The following is a 15,741-nucleotide window of genomic DNA, read 5'->3' as shown; positions in this document are numbered from 1 at the left end:
GGGCAATCAGGTCCAGGGCTCACAGCTCAGGTCTCAGCTGGAATAATCATGACAGCATTGCCCCTGTGCCTCACTCTGCAGTGTGCATTATAATTCAGCAGATCACTCCACACAAGTCTGGCAAAGCGCCAACTGCTTCCCGTCCCTCAGGGTTATAAATAGATTGATGTTGAATGAATATAAAAAGAGCTACATGATTTATTATGATATATTTGTAATTCAATCAAGCTAGCCACATTCCTGAATGGAATGGATAATGGCTATAGACTGAGGATGAGCTGGTTGAAGATGCTTTTCCCCTCGCTTTGTCAGTCTTTCTGTCTCAGTGTACTCCTTCATCCCCTTTGGAACCCTCTCGCTTTGTGACTCCTGCTGTATCATTGTCGAGCAAATAGCCTACAAACTAGATTTCCCTCTTTTATAAGGGATTTCATTAATACGGAGTACGATCACTGTACAATGCACAAATCTAAAAACACTGTCATGGTACATGTCTGGAAATTGCATGGTCTAGTTTAGAAATGAATGTCATGGGGCGTATGCACTGTGCGTTAAGAATGTTGATTAGGTTCCAGTTTGGGAACAATTGGCAGATGGAGGTTGTTATTCCCTTTGTTTTACAATGTGGTACTGTGAGTGTATATATTAGGCTTGCTGCGATAGTCTGTGTTACGCGGTGTTCGGCCGCACACCGATTACATCACTTGCCCACCGCGGCACCGCCCCCACTGTCGTTTTGCTTTTTTATAGTAATAAAAATCATTTAGTTCAGTTAGAGAATGGACACTACAATTAAAAACTGAATGCGTCTGCTCGATTCAGCATGAGCCGAATCGAGCGTGAGAGCGACGAGAGTGTGGCGAGCTGACTGACAAGACGATGGCAGAAGATTTGGTTTTAAACGTTCTGTGTTTAATATAAGCGAGTTTGTCATAATACAGTTTTGTTGTTGTTGTTTTTCATTAAGAACAATAATGAAACCACCCCCAATGGTGCCGGTATTAACGGTGCAGTCACATGTCGACGAACCAGTGGGAAAATTTCCTCACTTTCACATCCCTAGTATTTACCCTGAAATTAGCACTAGTGCTGCGGCTAACCGGTGTTCAAACACTCCACATGTGCTCCGCTGAGGGTTCTGTGCGCAGTGTTGGCAATGTTTTAACATCTCTCAACAGTAAGCTTGGATTGTGAAAGTAGCCTTGGAGCATCCTCAAAATTTTGGTTCATGATGCATGCCAGACTGCAATGACAGACCCAGCAGCACCTTAATGTCGTCCAGCTGGGGACAGGAGACAGCTGCCTGGGCTCTTGTTCCATCAACACTAGGGAAAGGAGGTTAGCATTAGTTTAATGCTAATCTGCTATACTAGCTAACTCTCTCAGATTGTCTGTAGTGGATGGTTCTATGATATTTACATGGATTTACATGAACACCAATCTACTCTGACTAGGCTCAGTGCAGTGTAGTAAACACAATCATTTCATCCATGATAAAAATTTTCCTGCTGCATAGTGCTATGAAAAAGTATTTGCCCCATTCTGATTTCTTCTGTTATTGTGTATATCTCATATTAAATTCGTTCAGGAATTAAAACAAAATCTAAGATAAAACAAAGGCAATCTGAGTAAACACACAATATGGTTTTTAAACGATACTGTTATTTATTGAAGCAAAAAAAGTTACCCTATACCAAATCAGCACTTAAATAGAACTTTTTCAACAGCATGAAGTTGGTTAAAAGGTCTTACTCAGTAACACACTATGCCAAAGTTGAAAGAAATTCCAGAAATGATGAGGAAAAAGGTGATTTGAAATACATCAGTCTGGGAAGGGATACAAAGCAATTTCAAAGACTCTGGGACTCGAAAGAACCGCAGTGAGAGCCATTATCTCCAAATGGAAAAAACCTGGCACAATAGTGAACCTTCCAGAAGTGGCCAACCTTCCAAAATTCCTCCAAGAGCACAGTAACTACACATCCAGGAAGTCACAAAAGAGCCAACAACAACATCAAAGGACCTACAGGCCTCTCTTGCATCAATAAAGGTCACTCTTCATGACTCCACTATCAGAAAGACACTGGGCAAAAATGACATCCATGGAAGAGTCGTGAGGTGAAAACCACTGCTAACCCAGAAGAACATTAAGGCTCATCTGAATTTTGCCAAAACACACGTTGATGACCCTTGAACCTTTTGGGAGAATGTTCTGTGGACTGAGGAGTCGCAAATGGAACTGTTTGGAAGACTGGTGTCCCGTTACATCTGGCCCAAACCGAACACGAATTCCACCAAGCATGGTGGTGGAAGTGTGATGGTGTGGGGATGCTTTGCTGCTTAACGGCCTGGGCAACTTGCAATAATTGAGGGAAACATGAATTCTGCTCTCTACCAGAAAATCCTAAAGGAGAATGTCCGGTCTTCAATCTGTAAATTGAAACTCAAGTACAACTGGATTATGCAGCAAGACAATGATCCAAAGCATAGGAGTAAGTCCTAGTAATAGAAGTAATTGAAAGACTGATCTCCAGTTATCGGAAGCATTTGGTTGCAGTTATTACAGCTAAAGCTGGCACAAACAGACTTCAAATTTAAGGAGCCAATTAGTTTTCCACATTGGTGATATGTGTTGGATAACTTTTTTTTTTTTTTTTGCTTCAATAAAAAAAATAAAAACTGTATTATGTATGTTGTATTTCGTTTTAGGATCTAAAACTATTTAGTATGAGTTATACACAAAAACAGAAGAAATACTGAGATACTTTTTCACAGCACTGTACATAAAGCCAGATTTTACTAAATGGTGAAGAGGAGAATAACAGATGTCTCCCATGTATTTTCCCTCGTCTTATTTTCCAGTTTAAACCTCTGTCTGTGAAGGATTTGGTCTAAGAAAGAGAGCAGTATGGCACTTCGAGTTCTTCTCCAATGCGAAGTGACACATTGATGATAACCTTTTCTTACACCACTTCCTGTGGGTCCAGCTGATCAATGATTATTTTTCCACATGAAATGAAGAATCAATGGACAGTATGAAGGAGAGCTGGACTCCAGGGGACTCATTAATGTCCCACACGTATAACAGTCTTACTCAGGTTGCAGAAACATTTGTTACGGACATTGAAGACGATTAACGTTACGTCGCAGTGCCGGAGGACCACGGCCTGGTCTATAAGCACAGTTGTTCTGAGATATAACACTAGCTTAAGTGACTTAGCAGGACATATATCTATAAGGCCATTACTATAAAACATTTAAAACTTCCCTTGACGTTAGGTTCTGGCCACACAGAGACTAAATACTAGAAAGTAGGTCTGTGCAATTTTATTTGTGCAATGTAGTAGTTTTTCTTTCTCATTTCCGTTACTGTCATTAGGAAGAAACTCATATGGACTACTTGTTTTCACACCTAAACAAATGACCAGTTTACGCTGTGATTTAAGTCAGGTACCAAGTTAATGATATACAGGCATGTTCGGAATCTTTCTTTTTCTCAGGTTTTTACCGGTTCTAAGCAAAGTCCATTTTGTTTTGTTTTGTGTTTTTTCTTTTGTAAGTAAGTAGCTTTGTACCACAGGAGAGAGTGTGAAGATCTTTATCTTGGGCTGTTTACCAGGGATTTGTTTCTCATGCCATTTTAAAAGCATTGCTATTTGTTAGCATTACTGATGTTTTCTTACTGTAAACAGATCATTGCTTTGGTGTGAGACAGTGAAACAGTAATGGTCATTGTGTGTCACTCTAAAAACTGAAGGTGGTTTCTCATTAACCCAGTGCTACCAAGGGTGTGTGTGTAGCAGATCTCTGAAACTTGATGGGTATGTGCAGGTGTGAAAAAGATTCCTGCCTGTAAGATAGAACGTGTGAAAGGCAATTAACAGGCAGCTCAGAGAGCAGGAGGTGGGGTGCATACACACACACACACACATACACATACACGTTACCCTGATCATGTCAGACCTAAGTTCCATAGAGAGTTCCCACAGATACACATGTAAAAAAAAAAAAAGAGGGAAAAAAAGTTGACAAAATTGCAGTAATAATGGAGCGTAAGTGTAGAGTGATGAGACGAGAAAAGGGAGAAACAAGGAAACAACAGAATGAAACTTTCCGTGCCCTTTGACAAAGGAATAAATTTAAGCATTTAGGTTCTCACTGTCATGCAGCTTCACAAAGCCGATCATCCCAACACCTTTATCTGATACCACAGCAACAGCATCCCATAATAAAATCTATGCAAATCTAATAATCTTTTGTATTCGCTTAAACCTGCTGGTCATGTGACTGTAATGATGGAGAGCAAACGTTACACCCCATGTATCCTCACCAGTGCATGAATGCTGCTATTATAGCCTGTGTGTGTGTGTGTGTGTGTTAATTGACTGGTGCGCTAAATTGGAGTCTGGAGGCAACTAGAACTGCCCAAAGCCCCCTGTAGCTACCTCCAGAGTACCAGACCAAATAACATATTGCTCTTGGCTGTCAGCAGGATGAAACTGTACCAGAACGAGAATGGGAGAAAGGATTATGATGATTATTATTACTACCATTACTTATATTACTGTTGTTTGTTTTTTTAAGTATTATATATTTTTTCAGTTGTGAGATGTTGAAATGATTCATTCCTTCATTTATTATTCTTTTGTATCAAAGTCCTATATTCAGCAATGCAAATGTAACTTTAATTGTCATGCCAATGAAGAGTGTTTAAACGTTGAAATGTGAGAAAATCACATATTCATAATGACTACTGCCTCTTGCGCTATTATACGAGACCTCGTTTTACTAACCGAGCATTTCGATTTAGTTAGGATTGGATTAGAAAATTAGCAACTTTTCTTCCTCGTTTTAAATCCATTCAATCCGTAAAGGACTCCTGGACTCCTGCTCATGATGATTTCAACCCCCACAACTGTCTCGGTTTTGTGAATCTCTGAGCAATCAGTGCTTCTTTGTGTCATTTTTGAGCTCCTCTTCGAGTGTACATGCTTGATGGTTTTAAAGACACCTGCTGGTGTCTGTCACTTAATGAACCAAAGGCAGTGTTAGGTTTCAGTGCATCTCTTCCTCCCCCTCCTTTTCCTGGCTCACAGCCTCCACCTACTAAACTGTCGCACCTTCATCTTCCAGCAATCAGACTTGCTTGGGTATTTATAAAAGGATTGGAAAAGGAAAATGAAAGACGGATCTCCCTAGCAGGGGTCCTAATGAGGCCAGTGAAGCATGCAGGTCAATGGCAGAAGGTGATGTTTTAAAAAGTAGCAGCAGTAGAAGAGTAGAGAGCTTTATTGTTGTTCTAGCCATATGCTTGTGTACAGCAGAATGAAATAGAGTTCTCCAATACCTGCAATATATTGTGTGGTACAAGATGATCATCGGACAACATGCAGGGCAGATTAGGAAAAAGTTACAGTGCAAATTGACAACAAGATAGAAGACAATAAATTCATACTGTGCAGAACAATAAGCAACAGTTACAACAGTATGGAACATATAGTACATATAATAAACAGTAATACAGTGACTGGAATAGTGTCCGTGATAAGTAAAGTCTTTAAAATAGTCAAGTTTTTAGAATATAGAGAAAAGATGTTAGTCTTTAGTTGTAATTCACTGTTAGACCTTCATCCTCTGGAAGCCTGGGAGTTCACAGTGTGATGAACTGTGAACCCCACGACCATCCTGAACCAAGCCTAATGACTGGCAAAACAAACGTAAGTCATTCCTACAGGCTTGAAGCCAACATTTAAGCAAAACATATCCACAAGTGCTGCTTCTCATTTCCTACCCAGGAAGTCCGAACCAGCCAAAGTGATTCAGTGTTCTGAAGAAAACAGCCTTCAGGAGTGTCTTTGTTTAACAGCCTTAAGCAAAGACACTCATCACTTATTCTAAAAGCTTTATATGTGAGAACACGACTTGTCTTCCGAGGGCCTAAGTGATGTGTGAGCAGCTGGAAGAAGAGAACGAGAGACGAAGCTCTTCACATTGGGGCTCGTTGACTTCTCCATCAGGCGACTCTCGACTCTTCATCTGGAGTTGATTGTTGAACAATGGCCCTTCTCAGCTCGAGTGCAGTGAGGAGTCGCAGGCTCGTTAGACTGTGGTCAGATCAGCCTCAACACACTGGCACCAGTCACACTTTACTGGCGAATGAACTTGTGTGAGCGGCTCCATGAAGAATCAGCCATGTTAGTGTGATTCACAGCGCTTAGCCGGATAGCCGTCTTCCTTTACATCTTCATTTGACTTAATGGCAGTTCAGTAGTTCCCTCTGTATTGTTCTCTCCGTCTCCCTGTTAAAACCAACCTTATTTCAATTCAGCCTCAGAAGAAAAAGCAGAATAATCGGTTTGATCTAATTCAATTCGTTACAACAGGAGATTGTATTGAATCTCTCTCTATCGCTCTCGCTTTCTTTCTGTTTAATACTTGTTGCATTTTAGCTGTTTTTAATCTACTTGTCATTAAGGTCAGGCGTTTTGTGTCTTTGAGGAATGGAGTCCATTTTGTGTAATCAGGCAGGAAATGTTCAAAGTGCATAATAGGCGTGTTTTTTCCTTAGTTAACTGAGATCGAGCCCCCTTTGACCACATTGTGCATAAACTCCTCAGGCAACGGCTGCTTATAAACTGGGGATATAATGAGAAAAAAACGAGAGAGGAACTCATTGCAGTGGGTGCTGCTGAAGAAAAACTGACAGGCTATAAACACACACACACACACACACACACACACAATGTGTTTGTATGTGTATTTGTTTGCATATATCTGTGCTGAATATGTCTGAAAGAGAGTGTGTGTATTTTAGCCTTCAGGGTCCTTTATAATCATATCAGGTTTTGTTCTTATTCTATTAGCGCTAATTGTGTGTATTACTTTAACCCCTGAAAGCCTCTGTGTTAATCAGTTATTCATTGTAAAGCATATTATTCAGTGACTATAAATTTTCCAGTAACAGTGAAACTAATATGAAGGTATGTATTTATAGGAGTGAGAAAGTCTACACTTTGATTTATTTTTGTGTGCTGTTTGTTACATTGATTTTTTTTTCCCCACCGTGCAACTGTGTTGTCTGCTGCCAGGTTTTGTTAGAACAAAGATCTTAGGAGAAACAGCTGAAGGTGTATATGTTGCCAGCACTCATTTTACTGACAGGCAGGAATGTGTGTGTAACACAGGTCACAGGGTCAGATAGGCTACAATTACTCAAGCATTGACCCCACTGGCTCGCTGCCCTCACATACGCCCTGAGTAATTGGGTTTGTTTTGCAGATACGACTTCATCGAGATCCGTGATGGCAATTCAGATTCTGCAGATCTGCTGGGGAAACACTGCAGTAACATCGCCCCACCGGCCATCATCTCATCAGGACCCGTGCTCCACATCCGATTTGTATCTGACTATGCCCACCAGGGAGCCGGCTTCTCACTGCGCTACGAGATCCACAAGACGGGTAAGGAAAGTGCAGCACCGGACCTGGCTGATATGGTTATATAATATTGATATAGTGGGGAAGTGGTGGGTCAGTGGTTAACGCACCACCAGGCTAAAATGATTGCGTTCTTGAGCAACTGATCAGTTGTATCTCCTCTGAGTGCAAGTCAATTTGGATTTAAAAAAAAAATTTCTGTACGATAAAACAATATACCTTTTTAAGTGTCCTTTGTACTTTTATAATACGAAGATACTCCCAGTGTTACTCACAGATTACACAGATCTGTGTAAACTGATTATTTTGCTTTCTTTTCTATATTCTTGGTGTGGACTTTAAACAAAAGTATCATTGTACTCACAAGTTTTAGCAGCACTGCAAGTCGTGTTCATATTTTGTGATATATATTTTTTGCCATATTGCCTTCTCTTAGTCACCACATTGCATCGAAGTAAGTCATATCAAAGTGTCTGGCTTCATCTCTTTTTCAGCTATTTCTGTTATTGCCTCTGCATTTTGAAGGTTTCTCTAGTCTTTCTTTTTCAATCTCAATTTTTTTTAGACGGATTTTTGTTTGAGTGTGTGAAGATTACCACAGTAGTCACCACAATATGATCTCTAATGGAGCTGCCTGTATTAGCACATAATAGAGAGCTCTTTCACACAGGATACACACACTTCAGCCTTTCCTCTGATCACCCCAACATCAGCAGCAATGTGTCAAGTCCCACTTAAATGACAAGTATTGATTGGCTTTTGAAAACTGGAGGGAAAGGTTCTTATCGGTCAGGTTGGTGTCAAGTGTTATTTTGTTCAACACTGGAGGGAAATGATGCCATTGGTCAGGATTTGGCTTGGTAGCAGGAAGATGATAGCAGACTACAGTGTTGTGAATTGGAGGGAATGTGTTCTGTTGGTCAGGTTTGGTTCAGTAGCAGGAATGTTACGGTAATGCAGTGGTGTCTTGTGACACTGCTTGGGGCTAATCACAGCTGCCCTGTATGACCCTGCCACCATAACCATATGATTCACCTCTGCTTCACGGGTCTGTTTGACACACAGCGTGACAAATTCAGATCAAGGCAGCAGCGGGTAGAGAAAATAAACAGCGGGCAGGCCTCTTCTGTCCCCTTTTCATCCTTCAGAAGGCATTCCAGGGATGCCTCTTTAACTGAGTCCTGATCTCCAGGCTCTGAAGCAAGCAAGGGAACTAGTGTTACTAACATAATGTCTGTCTGTTTTTGTGTATGTGCCTTGAAGTTCAAACAGAAGCCTGACAACAGACAACAAAAAAAATCACAAAGGGCCTTTTTCCACTGCTCCCGATAATAAGAATAGCTTTTTCCATTGGCCAGTGGCACAGTAATAAATGTTCAAGTGGGGTTTTTTTGGTGCTTAAATTGGTACCAACAAAAACTCATAGTTGAAGTATACACACAGAAAACACAGAGTAAGTAAAACCATAGAATAGTCTGTTTAGTCAACTCTGACTTCCTCTCTCGGAAAGAACTAAAGACATGCAATCACATGTCCTCTAGTCTTGGGTTGAGTGTGTCAGTGATGCACAGAAGTACCTCAGTGAATCCATAGCAAGGAGAGACAAGCAGATGCCAGGATGAGTGCTATCATATCGGCAGGTCGCAGGCTTTCCATCATAAGCAAGCAATAATGACGAAAGCCTGTGGGATGTGGAGGTTTTGCGGTTGCCATGGCATTAAGAAAATTCTGAAAAGAAAAACACCTTAAAGGATTTGGGTGAAATTTTGTGTGTGCTGGATCTCAGCACAAAGATAAAGAGATTTATAGAATTTGAATGTGTGTGTGCTGGCCAATTTGATGATGTGTGGGGTGCCTCCCCCAACCACTGCTGTTTAATTTGAACTCGCCAGCCTGTTGCCAGAGTGTGCCGGCAAACCATGTTTTATGAGATGCAAAACAAGCCTGAGGAAAGGGCAGGGAAAAAAAGACACGCAGGAAGAATAGAAAACAAACAAGCATTGAGGAAAAACTCCAGTGAAAGAAGGAATGGACTAAGGCCTGGGCTGTGAGCTCTTTTTTTTTTTTTTTTTTTACCATGACTGTGCGTTGGCAGAAGCAGTCCGGCATTCTCCAGCAGTGATAGAAATTTTGAGTAAATACACAACCTGGAGGTGTGTCTGCCCTGCATGGCAAAGATTGCTGGGGAAAAAGCCTAGAACAAACTACCTCCTCCTGTGGAGAGGAAATCTAGCCTCCACTCCTCTGGCCAGGTCAGTGCTGGACTACCCCTTCTCATACTAATTTCAGCTACACCAAGCTGTGCCTCGCAGCAGGACAGACCTATTCTGTGTTCCTGCATTTTATCATCAGAGGTCCTGGATGACTCTCCCATCTGTCATTACACAGCAATTTGTAATGTGTTGTATTAGCACCTACAGTGGAAAAATCCCATATGAGCTAACAGCTTCCTGATGATAGCACACTATTTGCAAAGCTATATATTTGCAAATGTAAAAAAAAAAAAGAAGATATATATATATATGCCTGTAGGAGCTGCTGTTAAGTTTTCACAAAACCATTAAACCGTCAAACTTGTTTGCTCTGAAGTTGTTTGCCTGTGGACAAGTGATTATGTGAATTTAATGTCTAATACCTTGCTACGCTGTCAGAACAAGATACTGTTCAGGTACACTTTTGCTCCCCAAGGTACACTCAGTGTAAATGTGTCCTCACACATACAAAAGCCTCTGGTCTTTTAATGCGGTTTAACGGTATATTACATTCACTGTTCCACGTAATTAAAGGTACAAAAGATATACCCTTGAGAGTAGCTCCACTTTGACATGTTTAGTACCCTGAGAGCTGATTTATACTCCTGCCAGATACACCTAAATGTATTTGCATCAAGTCACAGAGAACAGGGTTATGGGTTAGTGGAACTAGCAGAGGATCCCTGGGGCGCACTTTCCAAAATCTCAGCTACATGGTGGATGAATCTGGGAAGTGTATCTGATATTGCTAAAGTCGGGTCTTGACCCAAATCAGAACTAATGCTAACACTAGATAGAGCAGTTCAAGAATGGATTGGGTTAAGAGGCGCATTTATATGTGCAATATTCAAAACATGCCCAACAAGGTGACAGGACAGTGAATTGCTGGAGGGATCTGCTTGGGGGGGGGGGGGGAGTCAAATCGGAAGTCAAATTGGGAGACAAGATTTAGCATATTATCTTCAAATATTCTTAACAAACCCATCCCAGTGCTATACATGTTCTAGCGCTTCTCCCTACTAAAGTGAAATGTGGCACATTCTTCTTCATTCTCTTCATTTTCTGTATATTAAGTCTTACTTCATTCAGCTCTGCCCCCTATGCACACAGTCATGATTCTTGCTATGTATTGTATGTTGGAAGACGCCTGTATTCCTGCATGTGCATATTCACGGATTTGCAGTTGCAGAAATTCAAACCAGCCCTCAAATTTGTAGTCTAGCGTATGTCTGAGCATCTGTATTAAACCAATTTCCATCCTGTAACGTTCCTTTAAACCTCCCCCACAAACCACAGTTTAGTTTACTCAACCGTACATATAATCCAGTCCTACTGTTGCCACGGCTACAGTTGGGAGACTCAACCAATTTGTTTTCCACCATTAGAGAGCTGGAACAGTAGACATGAGGAGCCAAGGAAAGCCAGTAAGAGCTTACTATCCAGCTTCCCCACAGCTATTACTATATCACCCAGTTGCCCCTTCTCTGTTTCAAACCCACCCCCAGGCTGTACAGTCTGGACTCTGTATCTTGTGTTCATGTGAATTAAAGTCTGTTGACGGATGGTGATAAGGCTCTCTGGCAGGTTTCTCTGCGCTGTATTACTGATCACATCACACAACAACCACCACTTATTATAGTTCAGGATTGTTAATGATGACTGAGGCGGATTTGTTTTACTCTGAGCTATATCTGCAAGCTTAATCATAAAATAGTTCGGGTCTCTGATATACAATTTTTTTTTAGCTGCAGACAATGTTCAGAAATGTGGAACGCTACTGTATCAGCATGACACGAATGCTTAGATGTGAATGAATGCCAGCTCCCAGCGCTAGCACCCTCCAGACACACACTTGCACACATTATATGGCAACAAGAATCTGTCTCACACACATAGAGTTCACTCATCCATGACAATCGTTTCCAGTTCTACCCAGCAGCGCTCCACAATAACAACCCCCCCCACACACACACATACACCACACACACTATTTCCCCTGGAGCTATAGGCAACCCAGGTTCGAACACATGACCCAGTTATGGCACTTCTTTGCTGTGGATCAGAAATGAACCCCCATGCAGTGAGCTACCAGTTTTTCCAGACTCACAATCATGAATTAATGAGTGCAGACAAAAGGCTGATGGCATTAGGTTTATTCAAGTGTACACAGTGCAGTCCAGAGCCACGGTGAGGGTATGTTGTACTGTCTATCTCACTGACTATGTAGGCGAAGGAGGTCATCTTGGGTCACACTAGGACACACTTTTCGACAAGGACTCAGATTGCTGAGTGGGTGAGAGTATGCTGGGGTATCTGAACAGATCTGTTACTGCAGGCTAAAGCACTGGCAGCAGAGACAAGCTGACCCTCTAATGTGAGGACATCAGCAGTCGAGGCAAGTGATATATAATTCCTTAGATTTATATAGTGCTTTTCTAGGCACTCAAAGCGCTTTATATTGTATGGGGGGAAATCTCCTTAACCACCACCAGGGTCTAGAATCCACCTGGATGATGCGACGCCAGCCATAGTGCGCCAGAACGCCCACCACACTCCAGCTATTAGTTGAGAGGAGAGAGTGATGTAGTCAATTTAGAGATGGAGATTATTAGAGGGACGTGATAGATTAGAGCCAATGGAGGAATTTCGCCAGGACATCGGGGTTATACCCCTATTCTTTACTAGAAGTGTCCTGGGATTTTTAAAGACCACAGAGAGTCAGGACCTCGGTTTAACGTCTCATCCGAAAGATGGATATATGCTAGCATCTACAGTATGTGATAGCAGCTGTGTCTGTGTGCTGAGAAGTGAGAGGGTCATGTGTTAGGGAGGAATCCACTGACCTAAATAGTCAGTGACAGAAAGGGTAGGAGCGTAAGAGTCTGACCTGCAGCCTTAATCTAGCATTACAAGTTCTATAATATGTTTATGATGATATTTATCATTGCCTAACAAGGAAAAACAATTAGTAGAGAATTATTTCAATGTCCAGTCAGCTACTGTGAGTAAACATGAAGTAGGAGTGCGATTCCCAAAAAAATTAACAATACATGATGTGTCACAGTACAGGTACAGGTTTTTGCTGACATAGTATAGCCTTATTTAGAAAAAGTAGATGTTTTGCATTTGAATTCAAAATTCACCAAATATTAAACATTTCACGAATGAACCATTTGTTCAAAAATAGATATGATATCTGATACGGAAAGTTTCTCTGTACTGATAATGAAGTCGTTCAGTACCCATTTGTCACAGTATCAGTATTATATCAGCATATCACCCTGCCCTATTCGCATTCAGGATCAGATGGAACAGTTATCAGTTATTATATGGCGGAGCTGAGTTTTGGTTGTGTGCAGGAGAACGTTACAGGCTCAGTCTAGGACATTGTATCGTGTAAAGAATTGCTATAGGGTTGTCTTTCCCTGTGAAGAAATGTGTAATTGGTTATTTCTTTCTGATTGCTGAGAGGAGAAAAGGTTGGCGCACTATCAAGACATTTCTGTCTTAAGAAGGAGAAGGAGATCTTACAGTTAGAACGCTGTCATTTTGTGAAGTTCTGCTCATCTTTGACTGCACTCTGTAAGTGAAATAAATAAATAAATAAATACTTGGATAGGGCGCACGGTGGCTTAGTGGTTACACGTTTGCCTCACACCCCCAGGGTCGGGGGTTTGATTCCCACCGTGGCCCTGTGTGTGCGGAATTTTGCCCGTGCTGCGGGGGTTTCCTCCGGGTACTCCGGTATCCTCCCCCAGTCCAAAGACATGCATGGTAGGCTGATTGGCATGTTCAAAGGGTCCGTAGTGTATGAATGGGTGTGTGAATGTGTATGTGAGTGTACCCCGCCTTGTGCCCGATGCTCCCTGGGATAGGCTCCAGGTGTCCCCATGACCCTGAAAAGGATAAAGCGGTATAAAAGATGGATGGATGGATAAATACTTTGATCACCAACTAGAACATGGAGGTGTGTCTACTTTACTTGCCCGTCAGTCATGCTGTCCATCATGTGCCAAGCGTTTTGGGGATATAGCTTTGGAGTAAATGGGGACGGGAGGGCTCTGTTTGTTTGGATTTTGAGTATCAAAGCAACAAGCACCTAGCAGAACAAGCTCTGCTAAAATCACTGAGAATATATTTAAATGTGAACGTATGTGCATGCAAACATGCATGTCTGGAAAAGGCACAGATGTACACACATGTACACAGGCATGAAACAGATGTACAGAATGGTTGAGGTGCAGGAGAGAAAAAGGATAAGGACGGTGTGTAACACAAACCGAGGCCAGCTGGTCCCTTTCTATAAGCTTGACTCCCTGTGAGCTCCTTCTAAAAAGGCATAGAAGACTGTGTGTGCATGTGTGTGCGTTAACTTGGAGTCTAGGACAGGTCCAGGTTTGTCCCTCTGGAAGGCTGTGACCTCTCATTAAGTCTCCAGACTCTGGGTCACTGTCTCCTGCTCTAAAGCCTTATATAGAGCTCTATTAATCTCTGTATGGTGCCAGGAGCCCTGTAAGGACCAGGCTGCTGGGAGCTGAGAGAGGAAGATGTAGCCTTGTACAGTGTGTGTGAGTGTGTAAACATGCATATTCAGGTGTCAGTCTGTGTTTGTGTGTGTGTGTGTGTGTGTGTGTCTGTTTATAGCACAGTTATTGCTCCTTCTCAGTCTAAGTATTGTGAGAAGCTGCACGTGTTGCTGTCAGGCTTGCAGCTGGTCAGCAAAGTATAAATAGTTAAAGTATTACAGTTATTTAGGAGTTAAGAGCTGCAGATTACTGGCTGTTTGTTCTTTGATGCCACGATATTTTACCCCCTTCCTGAGCTCACACTATCTATTCCAGGCTCCTGTCAACACATACCAATACAGATACTTATATGAATTTGTCTCTCTTAAGCACGTGAGAGAGTGACTAGTAACTGATCGTTGCTTTTGACTTTTCCCCTCTTTTTTTTTTTTTTTTTTTACATTTTAGCTAGTCAACTGGGCAATGTTGACTAGAACTGGTATTTCTAAAATAATATAAGTATTGCCTACCCTGATATTGTGACCGATGTTATGACTAGTGCTCAATTCGGTTACATTTCTTGCAAGGGTAGTGCCAAATAATGTGGACATGTGGGTGGAGCTATAAATAATTCCAAACACTGATTGGTCAAGCACAGTTTTCACTCAGACAGCTGCCATTTTGAAAAAGCACTAGCTAGAGAGAATGACATATTTACCAGACCGTATGGAAAAGCAACCTTCAGAAGTTCCTTATATCAATCTTACTAAGTACAACCTGGAAATCTGAAGCTTGTCTATTTTTTCTGTTGTTACCGTTTATTGTTAACACTAGCATCATATAGGAAATGATGTCACCAGTAAGGAGACAGGTATGCCATGGGAAACAGATGTCCAGGGTATGGGTAGTTTTGGATTTAGTAAACATACATCAGTCCCATTGTTTTATCAGAGTCCTGATGAGATGAGTAACAGGTTTAAAGTCTCCCATGCGACATCATATTGTGTCTTTGTGTATGCATGAGTGTTCCTCTTTCTGTGCACATTAGTATTAATACGGCGACTGTGTGTCTCTGTAGAGTCAGTAAAGGGGTGTGTCACCTCGCCAGGCATTGTGTTGGGAACCAGAGAAGAGTTGGCATGTAGAACACGTGTGGAGCTGTTGAAGGTGAAGCATGACTGGGCATACGTTTGAATACCCAGGATGCTCTGGGAGAGCAGCCCGACCCTGAGTGCCTCCTTTGGGATGGCAGCTTGTTTGGTTGTTCAGCTTTCTCCATCTCCTTGTAATGAAAAGTCAGTTTTGCATTAACCTGGCATGTACTGAAGAAAGGGGGAGAAGTGGAGTGAAAGAATACTGGGGGAAAGAGAGAGCAGGGACGGGGGCATAGAGAGACACAAACAACAGAGGTATGAAATATGAATTAGAGAATTGCTATGCACGCTTGCCTGCTCTGAGCGAGCTGATCACGCAGACAGAGATTTCCGCTGTAGAAGTCGGTCACACATCTTTTATAGACGCATCCTGGAGCGCTCAGCACAGATCCCT

At 41.8% G+C, this 15,741-nt stretch overlaps 1 protein-coding gene across 2 annotated transcripts in view; it reads left to right on the top strand.

Annotated features, from left to right (window-relative positions):
- Window positions 1–15,741, top strand: part of nrp2b (neuropilin 2b) — a 78,095-nt gene that overhangs the window by 12,755 nt on the left and 49,599 nt on the right. For both annotated transcript variants that reach the window (XM_017470481.3, XM_017470482.3), the window contains exon 3: window positions 7,279–7,460. In XM_017470481.3, the coding sequence (XP_017325970.2) occupies window positions 7,279–7,460 (182 nt within the window). The remainder of the gene's footprint in view (window positions 1–7,278; window positions 7,461–15,741) is intronic.

This window comes from Ictalurus punctatus, chromosome 6 (assembly GCF_001660625.3).
Source record: "Ictalurus punctatus breed USDA103 chromosome 6, Coco_2.0, whole genome shotgun sequence".
In the NCBI taxonomy this organism is placed as follows: Eukaryota; Metazoa; Chordata; class Actinopteri; order Siluriformes; family Ictaluridae; genus Ictalurus; species Ictalurus punctatus.
This window is presented reverse-complemented; position numbering and strand designations above follow the sequence as displayed.